The 24,986-nt window shown below is 38.1% G+C and overlaps 1 protein-coding gene across 1 annotated transcript in view; it reads left to right on the top strand.

The window, feature by feature from the left end:
• TRDN (triadin) overlaps positions 1-24,986 on the top strand; it is a gene marked incomplete at its 3' end in the record, with an annotated part of 647,190 nt that overhangs the window by 523,221 nt on the left and 98,983 nt on the right. Inside the window, exons 32-35 of the mRNA XM_082250910.1 lie at positions 3,380-3,424; positions 7,074-7,163; positions 10,123-10,167; positions 14,148-14,198. Of these exons, the coding sequence (XP_082107036.1) occupies positions 3,380-3,424; positions 7,074-7,163; positions 10,123-10,167; positions 14,148-14,198 (231 nt within the window). The remainder of the gene's footprint in view (positions 1-3,379; positions 3,425-7,073; positions 7,164-10,122; positions 10,168-14,147; positions 14,199-24,986) is intronic.

Raw genomic sequence — 24,986 nt, 5'->3', positions numbered from 1 at the left:
AGGAATCAACTTAGATGGGTAAGGTGGATTTTTTGTGCATGGATAGAGGAGGAGTGAGGAGAGGGGGGAGGGATTGGGTTTCTGCCAGCTTTCCAGCCTCTGGTATTTAGGACATATTTTGAAGGTTATTTTAGAATTGAGAGATAAGAATTTATTTGTGGATGTAAATTGGTGCCAATTCAACCAGATATTCCAGAATTTTGAGGGGGGTTTCTTTAGATTGATGGATAAGTTCTATGTCTGAAGTTTTTTGTATGCGTGTGAACCATTCCGCAATAGTTGGAGGGTTTACTGATTTCCAATGGGTTGGTATGCAAAGTCTTGCTGCATTTATGAGGTGTAAAGTGAGAGAGCGTTGGTACATGGACATAGCGTTTTTCGAATGATGTAAAAGGAATTGCATCGGGGTGAACTCTAATGGGGTGTTAGAGATAAGATGGATCAGCTTGTGTACTTCTTTCCAAAAGGGTTGGATTAAAGGGCAGGACCACTATATGTGTAGTAGTGAGCCTAGATCTTTGTGACATCGCCAGCATACTGGTGGAATTGAGGGGAATGAATTTGTGGAGTTTGAGTGGGGTCATGTACCATCTGGAAAAGATTTTGTACCCATTTTCTTGGGTAGAAATAGTAACTGTGCCTTTGTGCGTGTAAGCTAGTATGCGTTCCCAATGTTGATCAGAGATATCTATACGCGTGTCTTGTTCCCATTTAAGACAATGTGGGTTAGATTTAAGGTTGATGTTTGGGAATAGAAGAGAATAGACTTTAGATATAACTTGACGCTGAGGTTCAGTTTGAAGACATAATTCTTCAAAGGGTGTTAGTTGTCGAGTCCAGATGGATGTATCTTCAGGTGTATTGAGAAAGTGTTTTATTTGCGCCAGAAGGGAAGGAAGGGCATGAATGTTTGGTTTTTATGGCAGATAGTGTGAGCATTTGTCCATTGTCAAAGAACTGGTCTGAAAGAATGTGACATGCCGGGGGGGGGGGGGGGTGAACATTTTTTTTTATCGGAGAATGGATAACAGGATTTTTAGGGTCTCATAAACAAAAATTAGACATTGTATCTAAACACAACTTTTTATTTAAAAAATCCAAAGTTAAAAAGGCATTAAAAAACCAACATAACAAATTCATATAGCCTTTGTACAATGGTTTCCACTCAACATGTTTCACCACAACTATGGCTTCCTCAGGAGACTTATAGAGCCTTGTATATGATAACATTAGGGATAAGTAAAAGACATTATCAGTTTATTAGGTTAGTACGGATCCTAAAGATCCATATGAAATATAGTTATGCATAAATTACAAAAATAATACAGATAAATATAGCAATGAATGGTTCTAACCCCGGGTATCTGCAAGGTTTCAAAATTATAAGTGAATAGATCCACAGAGTATCAGTGTGTCATTGAGGGAACATACCCCCTAGTGGAGCCTGCAAAGATATGAGATTAATCCTAATTAAAAAATTTAAGATGGTTACATTTATTTTAACTTTGTATTAAATTCTAAAATTACCAAATCCTCTTTTAAAAACTATAACCACTAATTACCCGCCGTATCCAGAGTTCTAGACAATAATTCTGCTTAGTAGTGGTAGCCTGTATAAAGAATTTACATGCCAACAATTATCATGGGAATTTAGCCCACCCAGCAAAAATAGACAACATCAATCCCTTTGAGTGCTTTACATAACCCTCTTACCTCAATAGGTATAGCCCAAAAAAAACCAGAGGGAGAAAGAGTCATCAATCCACGTTTTTGATAACTTGTGTCATTCAAACAGGTAAAGAGGGCCCCAAGTGTCTGCAATGCTCTTAGGTTAAAGCCAATCCCTAAGTGAAACAGATACCACAATATATTGGAATAAAACCAATTTATATCCCCACCTGCAACCATGCTATCATAGCAATGAATGTATAATGGTAAGTTTCCACTTGCAGCAAATGGGAGGAGGGTTAAATAGATTACCTGTCCAGATCTCACATCTTGTTAGTGCAGGATTCCACCATGGCAAGCGGCCATAGCTATCATGATGGCAAGCGGCCTCTGATGCTACCTACAACCACTAATAGCCATGACTGATTGTTAGCGGCTGAATGCAGGTATGTGCCACTTCTTGCATAAAGTAGCACATGCGTACAGATGTAGGTCACTGAATGTAGGTGACTGTTTGCCTTTACAACCATTTGTGTCTATGGGTGGCTTTACACAGCAACAAGGGCTCCAAAGCACAAACATATACCAGTACAGTATATTTATATTGTAAGGAGGGATGCTGCTGCCTTTATGAGCCCTTACTTTGTTCTGAGACAGCCTTGCTTATTCTTAACACATAATCCTGCTCATTGTACAGAAGTAATATTGCTGATTCCTTTTCTACGAGGAAACTGGAGGTGGAAAGGTGCCAAAGGAGTCCAATGTGTTACCATTCTAACTTCAGCGTGACAGGTTAAACAGTAACCATACATGTATGTAACTGGTTTATTCAGTTGTTTGCCTAGAGTTCCACTTTATATTTATTGGATATGTGACATAAACACAGCTTCATTAGTCTAAAAACCTTGCTCAGATGTCCTCCCTGTCCCCCTTTAGAGTATATCCCAACATGTTTTTTTCACCTTGTCGTGTAGCTTTTTTTTTTTTTGTTTTACTCCCTATTACATCATCACTGGGTGTGGAAACCAGGTGTAGGTACACCCCTAAAAACGACATATTAAAAGAGCATTTTCTCTACCCATAGTGTAAGCAGGCTTTTGAAACACAAGACAGTGGCGTTGTTTTGCTTGAAAAAGTTAGAGGTTAGAGTTAGGTTAGAAAGGTGGCGAAAAGAAGGCTACAAATTCTGGTTAGGATTTTAATTCAAAAAAATTACTGGGATTGATATACTAAAGGCAAATAGGCTGTCCACTTTGCAAAGGAATTATCACTTTGCAAGGGAATTTGCCTCAAAGCTTATGAGTTAGGGAAAGCTTAACTGACTTTTATCAACCTACCATGTGCAAGTATGAATGTTGTTTTTTTTTTTTTCTTTTTCTTTCAATTAATTGGGGTTTTTTTGCAAAGTGAAATTTCTCCACATTTACTGAGCTCTGGAGAAAAATTTCCTTGCAAAGTGAAGGCTTAAGAAAATCAATCCTCATTGTGTTGTCAGCTCAAACAGGATGTTAGGAGCACACTGTATTCCAGATTAATAAACATTTTTCTATACTTGCAGTGTTTTTAAATATCTAGAGAACAGGGTGATGTCCATGTATTGAAGAGATGTACTGACTATTTTTATTTTGTCCAAATATAAATGTATTGACTCCAAAAAAAGTTTATACAGTAAATTATGTTTTCATAGAATGGATGTTTTACATTTTTTCAGATCAAGAAGTACCCAAAGTAGAGGAGCACGTGCCTGTAAAGGAAGGTAAACAATTTTTTATGAAAACTTGGTTGAATAACACAACTAGTAAAGTTTCCACTCATCCCTGCATGTGGAACTGTACAGTACTCAGCCCATTTGCACACGCACAACTAAATTTTAATACAGTTCTAAAGTTGTTTTCACAACTTACTAGCTTTTATTTGAAAAAAAAAAGTAGGCATAATATAGTGTTTATAAACTTAATAATACAAGTCAAGGAACATTTTATTTAACCACTTAAGCCCCGGAAGATTTTACCCCCTTCCTGACCAGGGGGTTTTTTGTGATTTTTTACTGCGTGACTTTAACGGACAATTGCACGGTCGTGCGACGCTGTACCTAAACGAATTTCACATCCTTTTTTTCCCACAAACAGAGCTTTAAACAAAAAAAGAGCGTAAATTTTGCAAAAATAACAATATTTTTCACTTTTTTTATATGAAATTCCCCCCAAAAAAATGTAAAAATCAACATTTTTTAACATTTTCGGCCAATTTGTTTTATGCTACATATGTTTGGTAAAAAAAAATCGCAACAAGCGTATTTTGATTGGTTTGCGCAAAAGTTATCGCGTTTACTAACAAAGGGAAATATTTTTGTCATTTTTGGTGTTTTTTTTTTAACGAGTAATGGCGGCGATCTGCAATTTTTTTGCGGTACTGCGACATTGCGGCGGACTGATCGGACCCTTGACTGACATTTTTGACACTTTTGGGGGTACCAGTGACATTACTGCAGTAATCAGTGCTATACATATGCACTGTTACTGTAAAAATGACACTGGCAGGGAAGGGGTTAACTGTATTGGAGAGGGAGGGGTTAAGTGTGTCCTAGGGGTGTGTTTCTAACTGTGATGGGACATGTCTCCTATTGTAAAAACAGAGATCAATGGTTCTACATAGTAGAACCGTCTGATCTCCATTTTTCCACAGGGGAGAATGACAGGCGGCTTGTTTACATAAGCCGCCCGCCTTTCTCCCGCTCTACCGACGATCGTAGTGTGACCGGCGGACATCGGGTCCGCCGGTCACAGGCCCGGACTCCTCTGTGAACGAGCCAAGGCGGGCACGCGCCTCAGCGGGCGCGCGCTCACCCGCTATTGGCTCAAAACCCAGTGACAGGCTAGCGACGTAGACCTACGTCACTCTACATGGCCGAGGCTGACTGCCTCAGTAAATATACTGTGCGCAGTCGGCAAGCGGTTAAAGTAAACAGTGTTCATGTCAGTGACAAGTTCAGAAATATACAAAAAAAAAATCCAGCCCCCTGAAAGTACTGTCTAAATCCTCATATTTCCCACCACGCTGGTGAGCTTCATGGTTGTTTAGATCCTAGTCCAAAAAAATTGAATGCCAGTTTGTCTGTGCCTGCACACTAATATCTCATAGTCTTCAATAAGAAGTACCCATACTGCAGGAAGAACATCCATTCAAATCAATGGGATTGCTAGGGTCCATTTTTTGATATCACAGATCAATTTGCTTAAATGTAGACAACCAGGGAGGTCACCACCGCTGTAGGAGGTAAGTAAGCACCTGTGGAGAGGATGGGTCAGCTTAGTGTATTTAAAGTGCTCTTTTTGTGTATTACAGAAATAATCCTTTAGCCTTGATTCACACTATTGCCACACAGGAACCACCACAATTTCAGCGTGGGTTCCTGCATCGCATCACCCTCGCATGCAATTCACACTGTCCTCTGTGAGCCACTACAGGTGTCAATACAAAATTGATGATACTCCCAGATTGGTTCACAGATCGCAGTGCGAACTGTGAATGAGATCCGATTCCAGTGTGGGGAAAAAAAAAGGTTCCTGCAGCATTTTCGTGCAAATGCAATGTGAGTTCAGCCATACAAACTTTATGGCTGAATTTGCATCGCACAGACTTCGTATGTGATCTGCATAGCAATGCGGTGCGAATCGCATGCAATGTCTGTGTTCGCAATAATGTGAACCTTAGATATACATGTAAAACAGGTACATGCTACAAGGCGCACCCAAGTCTAGAGAGTTCTAATATACAAATAAGTCTGTAAATGTTCTCTATTTTCCAGGTCATGGTATATATGTGTGTGTGTGTGTTTTAGATCTTTAGAATTTTAGAAGTTTAGAATTTCACGACTTAGTCAAGCAGCTTCTTCTGCTCAACGAGAGTCAGAAATATACCCTAGCATTTATAGCCCCACACTGGCAATTCATCCCCTTAATCCAATAACCTTTGAATGCATCAAGGCAGATTCTGATTGTCACACAACATGATTGAAGGTATAAAAGTATATGAATATGCCAGGTACCTAAAATGGTACCTAAAATTAAGCTTGGTCCTATACCCTTCTTCTAATGGCTCAATATTGTTAGTGAGGCTGCCCATGTTAGAGAAACAGTTTACAGTGGCAGATGGAAGGGAGTGGGTTAAACACATTAAAATCTCAATTTGTTTATTACAGTTCCTGGGATTTAGGGTTCCCAAGGAACCCTATAAAGTACATAATTAGCAGACAAGCCAGCTTGAAGATCTATTTTTGCATATCAGATAGGGCTTAGAAAAACACAAGTTTAGTAAAGGAGTAAAGGGGCTTAATGTGCTATATTGCAGTAATAAAGTTGTCAGTGTGTTTTATATGGTTTAGGATTTTATTGGTTAATACCCTACAAAAATGTCAAGGATTACGAATTTGTCTCACCGATTTTGCATCCCTTTGTATCCATCAAGTTTGTAAAAATCATGCTATGTTCACCTTTATTTGTACTTTAACATTTTAAAGTTTTGTATTTTGTCTGTAAAAAGTGAGGAGCCAGTTTGACTTTCAAATTGCAGTAACACTTGGGAGAACATGACAGTTCTCAAAGGTGTTTGTAAAGATAACATGTACCCTTCAAGGTTTTTTTTTTTTTTTTTTTTTTTAAGCATTTTCTCTGTTAAAAGCATTTCCCTGTGCTTTCTGAGCTAACCTAAAATAAAATATAAAATTATTAAGACATATTTGTAGAACAGGAATTTAGGTGCACTTCAGTTTTTTTCAGAGAGACAGAAGCAGGGAATGTGAAGGCAGTGAAGATGGATGCAGATGATAAAAATGATAAAAATGTAAAGTGTCTCCCCAAATAAAAAAATTAAAGAGCTACATATGTCATACATTTTCATACAAATTGACTTTAATCTCTTAGCCAACATCTGGGACTATGGTACACAAGAAATAATATTAAATTTAATATTTGTGGGATTATTTGGTAAGGAAATATAAACTAAAAAAAAAAAGATAACATACTGATGATAACCAGTGACAGCAATTTGTATTTTGCATATTAATAATGTCTAAATAATTCTCTGCACAATCGCCACCTGTGTCTATTTACAAAAAAAAAGAAAAAAAAAAATATTGTTGTAAGAAGTACTAATAATTTTTTTTTTTTTATAGCTCACTAAAAAGATTATGTACACATAATATTGTCTTTTCACTTATTTTTAATACACTTTTATTGTATTTTGTATATTGTAATAGAATTGGTGAAAGATAATTGTGGATTAGTTTGGGTTACTGACCTTTGCACATCATTACTACTGAATCTAACTGAATAGATTTATATTTTTACTCATTTAAAAATAGCCTGAGCAGATAATAATGACTAATCATTTCAATTATGTTAAAGATAATGATTCTGTACAATTTATAGGTACGTGTGGAACTAGTCGTATTGTACCAGGAGTGATTATAATTATGTCTGAAGCTCTCACTGGTCGTAAGTACATCATTAATTAGTTAATCTGAAGTATGCATGTGTGTTTACCTTTTTTTAACAATTTGCTTGCCACCACAGGAATGGTCACTTGCATGGCTAAACTATTTTAAGGTCCTTAACTGTTTTATGCAGTCAAGCTGATTTTTTTTTTACTACTTTTTTTTTTTTAATTTTTTCATACTACAATGTAAAAATAAAAATCAATCCTCTTCTTGGTTGCCTTGAACAAATGTGCCTTTTATTATCTACCTGTGTATTTTTCCACACAAAGAAATTGACTCACTTTATAGAGAATGTTCCCTAAACTTCTTCCAAACCATTTAATGCCATGCCAAGAAAGGTGGACTTTAACACCCAGCCACCACACATATGCCTTGAAGGTGGCAGTATGTTGTGTGCTAAGAGTTCCCCTTACAGTGCACTCTCGGTACATTGACCAAGCTTGGGGATAGGCTTTTAATAATGTGACCCCTATGAGAGATACATACAGCAGTTATATAATGCAAAAGCCAGGCAGCTTTCAGGAAATTAAAGCTCTCTTAAAGTGCCAACTGTAGGTGGCAATAATGGGTTTACAAAGGCGAACATTCATAATGGCCATTTGATGGCAGTGATGGCGAAGCTTGGCACCCCAGATGTTTTGGAACTACATTTCCCCTGATGCTCATGCACTCTGCAGTGTAGTTGAGCATCATGGGAAATGTAGTTCCAAAATATATGGGGTGCCAAGGTTCACCATCACTGGTATAGAGCCTGATTAAGTGATTGAAGAAAAGTTAGTCACATCATTTTGACAGGTCATATGAAGAGCTCTCCTCCTGTTTTCTTTTCCTTTTACTACTCTTTCATTATTAAGAAGAGTAAATCACTGGTTTTGTAGTAGGTTCTGCACTTTGAAGCACCAGTGGAGCACCAAGCACATTTGTAAAGTACATTGCTGTACTTTAAAAATGTGTATTACCTTTCTCTTTTAAACCACCAGTATGGCTGCCATATGGCCTTGCTGATGCTTTAATATGGACCCCTAAGTTTAGTGAATATGCTAACGCAATGTTAACGTTCAATGCCCAATCTTGTGTAAGGGAAATTAACCACTTCCAGACCGTCCTATATCAGATTTTCTGCTATAGGGAGGCCCTCCTGCACAGGATTATGTATATATACATGATTCTGCACTTCTGTCTACAAGGGGTGCCTGAGTGCTGCTGGTGGGCCACTTTGATTATTCACAGCAGAAGCTGATATGCGGGTGCAGGGCACTGGATGTCTGCCGGCACCCACCGATCATTGATAAAACACAGAACAGAACTGCCTATGTAAACAAGATGGATGTTTTGTGATAGGTACTTGGTGATGGGTACAATATAGGACTGTTGACATTACATAATAAACATTATTAAAAACATAATGGACATTATTAAAAACAGGTTAAATAAAGTGCAATATCTAAATTAAACATAAAAATAAAGATGATACTGCACTAAACAACTAAGTATGCAGCGGCATCAATATGAAACATAACACAATACAGTCTAAGAGGCATATGTATATATATATAAACCATATCCTTTTACACCAATATTTTTGTCCCATTTTGTTAGTCATACAGTTCACCCTTTAATCGCCTCTGATGTTTACACTTTCCCAGCCAGTGCTATTAGTATAGTGACACAGCATATTTTTAGCCCTGATCACTGTATTAGTGTCAATGGTTGCCGCAAATTGTCATAAGTGTCAGTTAATGTCCAATTGTCCGCTGCAATCTCACAGTCCCGCTAAAATTTGCTGATCACTGCCATTAATAGTATAAAAAAAATAATAAAAATTCCATAAATATATACCATAGTTTGTAAACGCTATAACATTTGCATGTTACCAATCAATATATACGCTTTTTTTTTTACCAAAAACAGGTAGCAGAATACATATTGGCCTAACTTTTATGAAAAAAAGCAGTAAAAAACATTGTTCTTTTTTTTTTTTTTTTTTTTCAAAATTCTCTTCTTTTTTGTTTATAGCACAAAAACTAAAAAAGGCAGTGGTGATCAAATACCATCAAAAGAAAGCTCTATTTGTTGGGAAAAAAAATAACATAAATTTGGGTACAGTGTTGCATGACCACGCAAATGTCAGTTAAAGTAATGCAGTGCCGTATTTCAAAAAATGTCCTGGTCATGAAGGGGGTAAATCTTCCAGAGGTCAAGTGGTAATAATTAACAGTTTGCATTTTTTTTTTCATTATTTTAGTTGCTACACAGTATTCCACTAATTTATCAGTTTATTGCAAACAACCGTACCCAATTTGGTTAAAAAATTGCTTAGCAGAATTTTCATTTGAATGGTTTGTTAAATGTATAGAATATTGTAAATGCCTGTGAACTGATAAAGGTTAAAATGGACCTAGTAGTGCATGCACCTAAAATAGACCTTGAAGCACATGCATAGTAAGCAATATGTACATGTAACACTGTCAGATTTTTTTTTTTACCTCTTACACAGACTACAGTATTACCCCTGACAATGCATTAATCTGCTTTTGTCTCCAGAAGGATAGCATCATCTTTGTTCGGGCATCATCCATGGTCACCATTTACTTTCTGTGTTTAGATGCCAGCTCAGAGATGACACAGTCATATATATCCTGGTGCCTGTGTAGTTATTGGTTGCATTTAAAAAATGACTGACAAAGCCCCCAGCAGCCTCTAATCTAGTAATTTGCTTCAAATGTACATTGCTGTGGTCTGATCATTGAGGGAGAAAATGGTTCTTCCCAAAAAAAATTCCTCCTCCTTCCCAAAGAATACTGATGCCATTATCTTAGACTGCGCAAAGTCACGGGTCTGGAGCTCAAAATAACACGGAGGAACTATTGTGTTTTATATTGTGACATGTCAAGAATTTATTCATGTGCATATGGTTTATGAGAGTAAACTTTTGATAAACTTTTTTTTTTTTTTAGAAACAGAAGCAGGAAAACCATATTCTGTTGAATCCATATTAAAAGGTGATTATTTTTTTACTACAAAATGTAACAGAATAACAACATTATGTGGTTTAAGAACAATGCAAGTTTTCTGAAAGTTGGCCATAGATGGACCAAAATTCAGTTAAACTGGGACCAGATGAATTTTGATCAGTGTGTGGCTGTCCCTGCTTAAAAGAAGTCAATAGTTTTTCATCTCAAATGAGAATGTTGGAAAACATTTCTCATTCAGCTGCTGCAGCTAATAGGCTACAGCCACTGATGGCTATATTCTAACAGTAGTGGGAGTTGCTGTCAGAATACAATCCCATGGCTGTACTAACAGATTCCTAATACATGAGGTGGATGGAGTAATCTTTTTTTTTATTTGTTTGTTTATTTTTTTTATTCAGCATGCTGGCTTACTTTGATCTCTCCAAGCATATACCTGAGCAATATTTGTGGAAATCATCAAATCACTGTAGTAGTGGCAACTACTATTAGAGTTGGGCGAACATTGGCTGTTTGCCCCGTTAAGGGAAAACCCGAATTTGCAGGATGTTTGGCGGGTGTTCACCCCGCTGAACACCCTGCAATGCACTGCGTGCCCCTCCCCAAAGCCCCTTGTCCCCATGTTGATGGGGACAAAGGCCTCATCCCCACAACCATGGCCGGTGGTTGTGGGGGTCTGCCTGCAGAGGGGCTTATCAAAATTCGGAAGCCTCCTTTAACAAGAGGGGCCCCCAGATCCCACCCCCCCATGTGAATGAGTAGGGTTACTATCCCCTACTCATTCACCAAAAAAGTGTCAAAAAGTAATAAAAACACAAAGACAGTTTTAGACAATTCCTTTGGTAAAAAATAAAAAAACAGTGGCCCCTGATGTAAATCCATCATCAATCCCTCCGCACCTGGAAAAAAAAAAAAACTTTACTGACCCAGCATGCACCAATCCGTGATGTTAGAAGGGGGCGATGCCACCAGGTGACGTAGCCAGGTGACGTAGCCAGGTAGCCTCACCTATATAAGAACTGTCAAACGGCTTAGTCTGCAGTAGCCTTTATGTCGGCGAGAACCTTTTTTTTTGTGTGGCAGCCTAATGATCGACGGTGGATTTACATCGGGGGCACAATTTTTTTATTTTTTAATAAAGGAATTGTCAAAAACTGTCTCTGTGATTTTATTACTTTTTGACACTTTTTTGGTGAATGGGTAAGGGTACTATGTACCCCATGCTCATTTACATAGTGGGGGCCAGAACCTGAGGGCTCATTTATTAAAGGGGGCTTCCAGATTTTGATAAGCCCCCTGGATGCAGACCCCCTCAAAATTTTCTGTCTATTTTCATTTGTTTAGCAAAAAATAAAAACCCAATGGTGATTAAATACCAGCAAGACAGCTCTATTTGTGTGAAATAAATGATAGAAATTTGGATACAGTGTTGCATGACCGCACAATTGTCATTTAAAGTGTGACAGCACTTAAAGCTAAAAATTGGCCTGGGCAGGAAGGGGGAAAAGTGTCTAGTAGGCAAGTGGTTAATAAACATCGTCCTATAGAGAGATAGCATTTGAGAGCAGCTGCCAGAGATCAAACCTGGCAGTCACCGACAGATCAGGTATCCAATAATGATCAGGAATTAGTTTTACATTTTTGAATATTTGTCAGGCTATTGTAAAAAAAAACAGAGCATTGTTTTTGTTAAAACAGTGTAGGATGTAATTTTTTCATAATTTTGGGAAAACTAAGGTTGATTGTACAGAGGTTGCATAGTCATATTGTAAAGTGTATGGTAAGTCTAAAACAATGATTTATCAGCAAAATCTCACTCAACACTGTCATTGGCAGTGAGCAAACTCTTTCCCACAAACAGCTTAGTGTCATGGCTGTCATCACAGACTGCTCAATGTGGAAGAGAGCTGCATACTTACCAGTGATAGCAGTGAGTGAAATTATTCTGCTAAAAAACCTCTTGGAGATTGGAGATAGGGAGAGGAGAATTCTCCGTCTGCCTTGCTCAGAAAGCAAAGAAGATTGCAATATCCTTGAACAATAAATACATCAAAGCCAGCAGTTGAAAATATTGATTTAGTTCATTTTAATCATACAAGAAGCTTACACAGTGTTACTAGGTGACAGTCCCTTTAACTAACCCTTTTACCTTAAATGTGAAGTTCCCTTATCAATAATTACTCTCAAAATCAGCTAAACCCTGGAGTGGAATGCAATATGCTGTTCACTCTGTTGAACATCCCAACATTTTTTTGGAAGTCACCATTGTGAACTACAGGAAATAGCTTAACTACTTGCCGACCGCCCTCCGCAGATATACTGTGGCAGCCTGGCTCGGGAGCGCTCCTAGGGATGAGCAAGCACCACCTGTGGTGCGCGCCCACCCACACTAGGCAGCGGGGATGCCGATCCACGGGGCCAGCGGCCGCAATTGCCACTGGGCACCCGCGATCGCTTCCCACTGAGAGAGAATGACGGTCAGCTGTTGTAAAAACAGCGGACTGTTGTTCTCTCTGAAATGATCACAGAGCACCTGTGATCCTCCTATCTAGGATCACAGGTCTCTGTGTTCATTTCAAAAGGCCCTCCCCCTACAGTTAGAAAACACTACCCTAGGCTCACACTTTACCCTTTGATCACCCCTGGGTTACCCCTTCCCTGCCAGTGTCATTATTACAGTAACAGTGCATATTTTTAGCACTAATTGCTGTAGTAATGTCTCTGGTCCCCCCAAAAGTGTCAAAAATGTCAGTTAGGGGGTTCAATCTGTTCCCCACAATGTTGCAGTCCCGTTAAAAATTGCAGATCGCTGCCATTACTAGTAGAAAAAAAACAAACAATAAAAATGACATAAATCTTTCCTGTAGTTAGTAAACGCAATAACTTTTGCGCAAACCAATCAAAATACGATTATTGCAATAGGAATGGGAATTGGGAATAGGATTTAGAGGAGCCTGCATCTGCATCTGAGCATGGTGAGAAAAGGATTACTCTACTAAAACAATATACACTATATTACCAAAGGTATTGGGACGCCTGTCTTTACACACACATGAACTTTAATGGCATCCCAGTCTTAGTCCGTAGGGTTTAAAATTGAGTTGGTCCACCCATTGCAGCTATAAAAGCTTTAACTCTTCTGGGAAGGCTGTCCACAAGGTTTAGGAGTGCGTCTATGGGAATTTTTTAACATTCTTCCAGAAGTGTATTTGTGAGGTCAGGCACTGATGTGGAAAAGAAGGCCCGGCTCGCAGTTTCCACTCAAATTCATTCCAAAGGTGTTCTATTGGGTTGAGGTCAGGCCAGTCAAGTTCCTCCAACCCAAACTCACTCATCCATGTCCTTATGGATCTTGCTTTGTGCACTGGTGTGCAGTCATGTTGGAACAGAAAGGGGCCATCCCCAAACTGTTCCCACAAAGTTGGCAGCATGAAATTGTCCAAAATGTCTTGGTATGCTGATGCCTTAAAAGTTCCCTTCACTGGAACTAGGGAATGAAGCCCAACCCCTGAAAAACAACTCCACTCCATAATCCCCCCTCCACCAAATGATTTGGACCAGTGCATAAAGCAAGGTCCATAAAAACATGGATGAGCAAGTTTGGGGTGGAGGAACTTGACTGGCCTGCACAGAGTCCTGACCTCAACCTGACAGATCACCTCTGGAATGAATTAGGGAGGAGACTGTGAGCCAGGCCTTCTTGACCAACATTAGTGCCTGACCTTACAAATGTGCTTCTGGAAGAATGGTCAAACATTCCCATAGACACACTCCTAAACCTTGTGGACAGCCTTCCCAGAAGAGTTGAAGCTGTTATAGCTGCAAAGGGTGGGCCAACTCAAATTGAATACTTTTGGTAATATAGTGTATGTACACATGCTGGCCATACTCTGTACTTCATAGTGTTGTCAATGTAAGAAGGTTTATAATCTAATCATAAAAGTCTTGCTATCCAATGCTGTATTATTTACAACTAGGGAAACATGGTCCTATGTATTTATGTTTTCCAGATGGACTGTCAAAAGAACAAGAAGAAGAAGTGCTTAGGGCCGCCAGACAAGGTAAAGTGGCAATGCTAGCTTTATCTTTTTGAACAAAAAATAATTTATTTAAAGAGTAACTCCACTTTGTTGAGAAAAAAAGCATTCCCCTCAGGGTGATCTATGTACTTTGCTGGAATTTTAACAATCTTTGTTGCAGATTCTTACCTTTTGTTATTCTGCTGAAGTAGCTGTTTGTTTATCTGGGTGTATATGCTCAGTGAATCTGTATAGAAGTCATTTTATAATTTTCAATCAGTTGCTGCACCTGCAGGGCTCTAATGAGGAAAGTGGCAGGGCCCGCATTCCTTTAGATGTGAGTATTTCACCAAAAAAGCAATTTTTGTTGCAGTTGATGCTCAAAATCTGACTTGTATCTTAGTGCAGACTTCTGGGAAAATAAGAAAGTCAATCATGTAAGTAGGAAATTATATTTGGGGGGGGGGGGGCATTCTGTACACCATCTGTATACAGAATGCCTCCAGATAGGCAAATTGCATTGCATTTTACAAAAAATTACAGTGCTACAGATTGAAAAGGAAAGATCACTTTTAATAACATTCAATGACAATATGACTTGTGTAGCAATCGTATACAATTTTCTTTTTTGCTATTCTTTTTCCCACAAAGGTGGAGTTGCCTTTTAAATTATTATTTTCATGACCACAGCATAAAATGCATAAAACATAACCTTTTTGTTGTGGAATATTTTCCTCTCAGGTACAGATACCTGACACCTATTAGTCAGTGATACCAAATCATATATGTAGCTACATAGAGATCAACAGGAATCAGGTTAAATCAGAGTGATCTAAAATGTATTATTCCGCGTTTGAGATTAAATATGTAATATGACGTATATAAAATAGATTGTATCAAGATATTATTTGACCAATCAAAGGTTAGTAAAGACTTCGGCAAGCTCAGAGTTAAAAGTCAATCCAGTCAAAGTCAATCCAGTGTTTGCAACTTTTTGGAGAGGATTTCCCATCAAAGATATAAATGTCTTGTGGGCATAATCCCAGACGACCATCTTGTTGATGTCCAGACAGTTCCTCATTTGTTGCAGAATATTCCATCAGTCATCAGATTCATTTGTTGCAGAATATTTCAGCGGTCATCAGATTTATTTTGCAAGTTTGCATAACACATAAAGAGATAGAAAACAAGAGATTAATTCTTCAAAGCCATTTTGTTCTTAGCAGCCATCGTGCCACCTTACTCTTTTACATTGTATAGATCCTCCATGTTCTATTAGATGTTTACATTCATCATATTGTATCATGTGGTAGATTGTCAAGTCAAATCAGAACTGTTACACCAGGCTTTAGGAGATATTTTACAATATTTGTAGCTACGGGACTGTGACCAAACAAAACAACATTCAGATAACTTACCAGTTAACAGATGGCACTTGTGGTTGATTTTACAAAAGCTGCATTGGCTTATTATGCTGGTCAATGAAGAAATACCGAACCGAGGTAGAATATTCTTTTCAAGAACACTATAAACCAGTATTTTTATGTTGTCTGTCTTTGCTGATGAGACTACTCAGCAATTTTCAATTAAAAATTATATAAACTATATATATATAACTAATTAATATTTAATTTGTGCACTATTAAACAAAAACTTGTGTACAATGCAGGTAGTGTGTCTTGACAACATTTAATGTGTGTGTATTTTCTACACATATTCTATACTCTTTTTCTACAGTACTAAAACTGTAAAGCTTTTTCTTTCAATGAATTTGGTTGGTTCCCAGTATGTATAAATGCATTTGAACGTGAATTTGCCATTTCTCTATAAACATTTCTGAACTTGTTTCCATTGTAACATTTTTGAAGATTATCTGAATGCGGGTATAGGTTGTAAAATTATTGGCTGTAGTTTGCAAATGTATGGAGAGAAAAGTAGTTTCCTTGCAGTGCGCAGGTCCCAAATGTTGTTGCCACCGGCAGTGTATGTTCTTTAATAGCTGGTATTGGTTTCCTTCTGGTTCCCTGATGTGATTTTGCAAGTTAAAGCAGTTGTAAACCTGAAAAAAAAAAAAAAAACCTGCAAGACAAAGGCATAATGAGCTAGTATGCATCACATACTGGCTCACTATGTATTACTTACCTTAGAACGAAGCCTCGACACGGACCCCCGGACACAGCTGTGGGAGCTGACATGATCCCTTGGTGTCTCTTCTGGGTTCAGCGGCTCCGGCGCCGTAATTGGCCGGAGCCGCGATGACGTCAGTCATTTTCCGGCAAGCTCCCGGCATGGAAAGCTGAAGGTCCGCCGGACTTTCAGAGCGCATGCACTGCTCGCGTGAGCGGCTGCATGCAGTGCATATATCTCCTAAACCATGCCGGTTTAGGAGATATTAATTGTACCTACAGGTAAGCCTTATTATAGGCTTACCTGTAGTTAAAAGTGTCAAAAAGCGGTATACTACGGCTTTAAGACTGTGATGATAGCAAGGTTTAAGGACTCCAAAACTGAGTGGCGAATGGAACGTTGTCCTGTGATTTCACAGCTGTGTGACACTATATCCAACTTAATTTCTTGCGTGTCTAATTCACCTAACAGATATTATGTATTTCTTTACTACTAGCCCAGATAGATAAAAGTAAACACAGAAACAGAGACCTTATTATGCTTGAAATATTTTTTTAAACAAAGCCATTATCAAAATTTATATAGATACCATAAAACAAGTTTTTAAGGCATTTCAGTGTACAGAATTTTTGACATAATCCATTACCTGGTATCTGGCTTACAATAAAACCTCTAGCACAGGTGCTAATTGACATAATAACACCAAGAATGCTATAATTGAATCGTATATGCTAACCCTTCTGAGAAATTCACACATATGATATAACGCATGTAAGCTCAAACTAGCTGGGCCCTCTGATTCCTACTGTAATAAAGTGTATTGTATTTGTACTGTCTACCCTCAAGTTGTAAAGTGCTGCATAAACTGTTGGCGCTATATAAATCCTAAATACTAATAATAATGATTAATGTCTATTCACTTGTGATCCAATTCTGTGTGATATGTTAGTTGCCTAACCATAAAATATTGTCATTCAGAAATTTCGATATAAATATAAAAATTACATTAAAGGAGTGATTAATGAAGTTTAATCAAACATTTCAGTACTCCTAAGCTCTTTTGAATGAGTTGGGGAGAGGGAGAACTCAGTGAAGCCCTCTAGAAGGCCCCAAAAAAGCTGCTGTATGTGTAGCTTAAGGCCCCTTTCACACACTCCGTCCGTTGGACAGAGTCCGTTTTTCTCATCGGGGGATCGATCCCCCGATCCCCCGCTGAGCAGGAGGATGACAGCTGTGTCACTGTGCTGTGTGCGGAGACACAGCTGTCAGTTCCCAATGCATCTCTATGGGAGAATCGGATGGGAACTGACCATCCCATTCGATCCGCTGGATTTGACGGATCGGATGTCAGCGGACATGTCTCCGCTGACATCTGATGCCCCATAGGGATGCATGGGGGGACCGTTCAGATCCGTCAAAAAAACGAAAAGGCGGATCTGAACGGTCCACCTGTGTGAAAGAGCCCTAACAGCTCACCAATTTCCATTAAAATGGCACACATATGTGTGAATCATTCTCAGGGCCAATGACTCTGACACACCAGATAAAACTTATGCTAATTAGAATTGGATTCAGAGGCACCTTTCACACATACAGACCGTTTGTCCAATTTTCAGCCATCCGTCGACAGATGAAAAACAGACATCAATGCATTCCTATGGAAAAATGGATGTTAATGGATGATCATTCATTTACATCTGTTTTCATCTGCTTCCGTCAACATCTGTTTTTTTGAATGGATGGAAGCCCTATTTTTCATCCGTTAAAAAAAAAAAACGATTGGACGAAAAAAGCGGATGAAAACAAATCAAAACGGATGACAATGGATGACAACGGATGAAAAAACAGATGAAAAACTGATGACAAAAGATAAAAAAAGGATTAGAAACTGATGTTGACTCAAAACAACTGATGACAAAAAAACATGACTGAACTGATGAAATGAACGGTCCATATGTGTGAAGGGGGCATTAAGCAACAAACCAGGTAAATCATTGTTAAGTACTCTTCATTCTTATTCCATTTATAAAATGTTATATGATAATCAGAGTTTCATCTCTAATGCCCTTATTTCATTAAAAGTGTAGATCCTGTTATTTACTTATTTACCTATCTGGCATCCCTCTTGCTCATCTTATTACCAGCAGATACATCACTCCTGTGTGAGAGTGCCTGCTGAACCCTGCTCAGTTTTTGCACTCAGGCAAGGTGGCCTTTCTCACCTCCTCTCCATACATGCACCTGTGCAACAGAAACCCAGATCTTTGGTTTAAAATTCCCAAGCTAACTCCTGATTGGTCACAACCCCGTAAAAAGACCTTACCTACTATCATTAGTTACCTTTTATAGACTGCCCAAACTGTATTCTTGATATGTCATTTAAAATCAGTAGCTAAAGCGGAGCTCAACCCAAAGCTCCTTTTGTCTGCCTGGTTTTGACAGGTAACTGCTCCCACGTCCGGCTCAGTTCGCCTCAGCAAAGTGAGCTAGAAGTTCGGATACTCCTCCATCCCCCTGCAAGCAGTCCATTGAGAAAGTGCAGCGCAATTTGCACATACACAGTAGGAAAGTAACTGCGAAGCTGCAAGGCTTCACTGCCTGTTTCCCTTAGCCAAGATGGTGGAGGCAGCACCCAAGAGCCGATTCAAGAATTGGCTCGGGTGAGGACACCACTGGATGCCTAAACAGGTAAGTACCCTTATAGTAAAAGTCAGCAGCTACAGTATTTGTAGCTGCTGACTTATGATTTTTTTTTTTTGGTGGTGGCAAAACTCCTCTTTAATTTGCAGTGGCTGCTCTAAAAAGTATCACACATTGGTCACAACTGTTATATACAGTATGTGACTAAAGTAAAATATAAAATGAACATTGTTTAAATTGCAGCCCCCTCTGTTTTTGCAATTCACATCTAGCCAATTTATCCTTTGTTAGCTGTAAATGTGTTAATGCATTTGTTTTTTGACAGTACTGGATTGTTTGCATGATTAATAACACTAGAAAATAAAAGTCTTCTTAAAACCTTTAATGAAATGAGATTTCATGTAGATTTATAGTTCTCTCTAAAAAAAAAAATCTCCCTGATGATAGAGCAACTGATGACTTGCTTATATTTTCTCTAAATAAGATAATAAATCATTTGGCTCATCCCTCTAAAATGTATGTTTACTCTACATAACAATAGGCTTCTGCTTTGTATTAGAAGACATAAAGCATGGACTTTCAGGGATGAATTAAGTAAAGTCATAATTCAGATCAGCTGCTGTCATATTACTAGTAATTAGGCTGAAAGCACTGAGGCATTTAATCATGTATTTTTTCTAATTCTGGTACCAAATGAAAGCCAGTTTTTATTTTACGGTTTGTTGTCTCGTATACCAGTGTAATAATGTTGTTTTATATATTTTTATATTCCTTTTTTAACATAAAATTGTCCCGGCTAATTTTTTGATATACATTATTTTACCTTTTGGTTAATATAGCTTTATACTGATTTGTATATTGTTAATTCTGTGAAATTCAAGTATGTATGAATGTATAATGTAAACAAAATGGACTTAAATGTATTTACTTAAGAAGTAGATAGTGATGAACATACATAGCAAAAGCCCCTGCATGAACATTTTTTTGGGGTCCTCCAATTCAAATAGAAGGAATGATTAGGGAATCATGAAGAATTCCTTTCACTTCTCAGCTACCCTATAGCAGGTGCATTTGGCAGCGAAAGTGTATACTCAGCCAGTCGCCCATCAAGTGTAACTAGGCCCCTTAATCTCTGAAGGCCCACCTGTGGTTGTTTAGGCTGTACACAGAGTGGGTCAATCCCAGGAGTTGAACATATTTAGTTTGAAAATTGAATATACACTTAGCATAGTGATAGAGGTAAGCAAATTTAAATAACCAATCATCTACAGAGAAAACAAAATTGTTTTGCATGTGATTGGATAATTTTTTATGTTAAATAGAGGTTTCTGTAAGTAGTAGCATTATATTCATATGCATTTCTATCTAAAGCATATTTAGAAATAAGCAAAACATAAAAATATACGAAAAGTATTTTATTGATACACAGCTTAAACAAACTAGAGCACCTAAAATAAAAGTTACAAAAGTTATATTTAACAATTTGTAAGAGAAATATATAAAGTTATATGCTTACATTTACAATATATAGGTAAAGGTATATACCTCATTCAGTATACAACAAAGTGATGTAAGTTACATTGCTAAAAGTTATGTATTGTTGCTTTAGGTAAATTGGTACATTGATCATCTAAAATGAATCCCTACATATCATCTCTCTACTTGACAAAAGATAAGGACCATTACAACTTTGAGCCATGTAAACAATCTTTGTAGAAAACCTAAAATGGACAGTGGTTGTTTATGCAGCTGGTTTAGTAAATAATTGGTTTACTTTCGACTTTGCAATTAGGGACATCAGACAACTAGAAAGGTCAGAGAGGGAAGTCAAGAATGGCAACCTACATATTTCTAGTCATGATCAGTGTTACGCTGCAGGCATCAATACAATTACCAGGACTTACGCTACAAAAGTTACCCAGAGCTGACATCATTAGTGTGAATTTGTTTTCTTTACAGCCAAAGTTCTTTAAATTACTAAAAATGTTATTTGCTTAAAAACTTAAGAAACAAGATTTGATATCAGGGCCTCTAATAGTTACCCACTGAATGCATATTTTTGGATTCATACAGTAAGAAATTCCAGTACTGCTTTCATCTTGCTTACATTTGAGTGCCATTTTTCCTTTTAGGTTTAATAGTATGATATTTTAAGTGAATGAAGAATCAGAGAATACTTTGTGAGAAACAAGAGCAGTAGGTGCACAGGCTAAAGACTTGTCACCAAATACCTGTACTGCTGTGGAGAATAAGACCTGCATCACAAACACCAATCATTCTCAAATTTTAGCCTAGAGGAAACCTTGAAATAATTTTTAAGTCTTAGAGAACCCCTGATAAAAAAAAATGACATTAGAATGATCAGTAAACTGTAGTATAAAAATACATGAAATAATAACAAACGTGGCATACCTAGGGTATTTGACATCTAAGTTAGAAACATTTTACTTACAAACAGAAAATCAATGTGCCCCATACATTAAATGTCATTGGTGAAGGGATACCCAACATTGGTGGTCAGTGTGAGGTGTGCCCTTCCTAAAGTTGATAGTCAGTAGGAATAATGTCCATTACTTTAAATTAAAGGCATTAAAGGGATTACAGAAGACTATTCCCCTGTACATTTGAGTGAATCCCAATCAGTGCAGCCTGTGCTGCAGAAATCAAATTAATGAATAAATAAATGTGTATAAGGCCCCTTTCACACACTCCTTCCATCAGACGGACTCCGTTTATCTCAGCAGGGGATGGATCCGCCGATCCCCCGCTGAGCAGGAGGATGTCAGTTCCCCATGCATCTCTATGGGGGAATCGGATGGGAACGGACCGTCGGTCCGTTCTCATCTGATCCCATCCGACTTGCTGCACGGATAGAAAATAGGGTTTCCATCCATCCAGATTTGACGGATTGGATCAGATGTCAGCGGACATGTCTCCGCTGACATCCGATGCCCCATAGGGATGCATGGGGGGACCATTCAGATCCGCCAAAAAAACTGACAGGCGGATCTGAGCGGTCCGCCTGTGTGAAAGAGCCCTAAATGCTGCTGCAAGCTATAACACTAAATGGTGATTTCACAACACCCTTCCTTTAAATTAATTTACAATAATGCAGAGAAACAACAATTGTGATTACATTCAATCAATACATAAATAAATAAATGCTCTAATGTGACATTAGATTAATTTATGCATCAAAATTGTAAAAATCCGTTTTCTAGTGATAGTCCATAAATTGATATGCAAAAAGAGAAAGAAAAAAAAAAAATATATATATATATATATATATATATATATATATATATTATCTCACAAAAGTGAGTACACCCCTCACATTTTTGTAAATATTTTATTTTATCTTTTCATGTGACACTTCGCTACAATGTAAAGTAGTGAGTGTACAGCTTGTATAACAGTGTAAATTTGCTGTCCCCGCAATTAACTCAACACACAGCCACTAATATCTAAACAGCTGGCAACAAAAGTGAGTACACCCCTAAGTGAAAATGTCCCAAAGTGTCAATATTTTGTGAGGCCACCAATTTTTTCCAGCGCTGCCTTAACCCTCTTGGCATAGAGTTCACAAGAGCTTCACAGGTTGCCACTGGAGTCCTCTTCCACTCCTCCATGACAACATCACAGAGCTGGTGGATGTTAGAGACCTTGCTCTCCTCCACCTACCGTTTGAGGATGCCTCACAGAAGATCAATAGGGTTTAGATCTAAAGACATGCTACAAGGGTACAGGAAGTGTGCGGGGGTACTCACTTTTGTAAGATACTGTGTATACATATATATATATATATATATATATATATATATATATATATATATATATAATCCAACACTGTGCAGATAAAAAAAATAAAAAATACATATATGTACACAGTCCAGTATCCTAGTGCAGTCAGTTTACTTCTTACAGTGACTTTTGTAGGCTGGACTGTGTACACACATATATATATATATATATATATATACAGCATATACATTTTTTTTTAGTTTTATATTTTTTTTAACGCACAGTGATATATATATATATATATATATATATAGCAAATGTGTCAGCAAATATCTTAGGATTAGTGCCAGCACGGCGCCCATTTCCCTTTTTCCTTTTCTTTGGGGTGGACTAGCTATACTACATCAAGGTGTGCCTGCTTGGATTTGAACACCTCTAGTCTACCTCTAGCAACTGATGCCTTAGCCCTGAAGGGGCCTCATCTCTTATCTGTATCTGAGATTAGCGACTGAAGACTATATGATCTCCACCTTAAAAGAAAAAGTTTGTGTGTTTTTCATCTTGTTTTTTGGACATCTGGGAGGTGGTCCTCCATCCCTCTGTGTTTTGGGACCCCTTTTGTCCCGGTCAATTGACCTGGCTGCAGGTGTCCTCCTCACTTGCTCGTTGTGACCCCTACTGATCTTCCTATAGCTGACTGCAATATTATCTACTTGTTCTAACCCATTTGAAGCCCTTATGTAAACACCTCTGAAGAAGTCATTAGGCGAAAGGTGTCGGGTGGAGTCCTGTCCCCTGAGCTATTGACTATCCGGTTGTTCTGACTGATGGTCATTAGGGCGGTACCCCCAAGCTCCCCCTTTCATTTTTCTGGGGGGCTGCATTATGGGTTATTTGATTTATCCAATGTGATTTTATGCTATGTATTGTTCTTATATTCTAAGCTAAATATATCCAACGATTGGATGTTTTTTAATTTGTATTCAATAAAAAAATTAAGTTTTATACAGTCCTGCCTGGTTTCCCTTTCTACCATTGTTCTTTGATAAATATATGTATATATATATATATATATATATATATATATATATATATATATACTGTATATATATATATATATAATAATAATAATAATAGTATATATATATATATATATATATATATATATATATATATATATATAGTAATAATTTATGGACAAAATATCACTGAAAATTGAGTTTCACAATTTGGATGCAGGAATTAATCTAATATCACATTAGAGTATTTATTTGTTTATGTGATAATTGATTGGTATCACAATTGTTGTTTCGCTGCACTTATTATTGTAATTTTATTACCCTATACAGACATCTAAAATGATCATTAGTGTCAGTGGTTACTTACCTGAGAGGTGTAAAGAGAAACTCCACTGGACGCATTCCAATGGCTTTGTAAAGATGTCAGCCCAAAAGTATGTAGGCACCAATAGGCAGGAGATCAATCTGCCACTGCTCAAGCAACCCCTGGCCATCTCTGGAGAGCTCAGGTTTAGAAAGGGTGACATAAATAAATATGAACTTTTTTTTCCTTCAGCAATCTATCCTTTTCTTAAAAGAAAGCTATAGCATATTTTGGTAAGTACACATTTTAAATTGTCAATCTGCAAACATTATTCTTATTGTATGATACATTCTACCAGCCAGCTTTGCTACCATAAAACTAGTGTATAACAATTTTCCCCATAACATGTCAAAAGGCAAAAACTAATTAAATGTTTTTAATAATTGGTGACATGGAAATTGATCGGAACATCATGTAAGCTATTAACCACTTCCATACCGAGTCATGTAAAATGACGTCGGCAAAGTGGTTGTCTAGATCCGGGCCGCCGTCATATGACGTCGGCCCGTTCTAGCTGCTACTGCGCGCCCCCGGCGGCGCGCAGCGGCGCGATCAGGGATGAGGCTAGTCCCTCGGACATAGCCCATCCCTGATCAAGGTAAACAGCCAATAGAAATTGGCTGTTTACCACGTGATCGGCTGTGTCAATCACAGCCGATCACATAAGCGGCTCCAGCACGAGCCGCTCGTTCTCTCTGCAATGAGCGCCCCCGGGGGCGCGCAGAGCAGCGATCGGGGACGAGGCTCGTCCCTCGGACAGAGTCGATCCCCGATCTAGGTAAAGAGCCAATGAAATTGGCTCTTTACCACGTGACCGGCTGTGTCCAATCACAGCCGGTCACAAATGTCAACAGAGAACACGGTAACTAGCTGTCACCGTGTTCTCCTCCTCACACACTGATCCTGTGTGAGGAGGAGATTGTGGTAACAGCTAGTTAC

Source organism: Pelophylax lessonae (assembly GCF_965119305.1).
Source record: "Pelophylax lessonae genome assembly, chromosome: 3".
Classification (NCBI taxonomy): Eukaryota; Metazoa; Chordata; class Amphibia; order Anura; family Ranidae; genus Pelophylax; species Pelophylax lessonae.
Note: the sequence above shows the minus strand (reverse complement) of the source record. Positions and strands in the feature narration are given on the sequence as shown.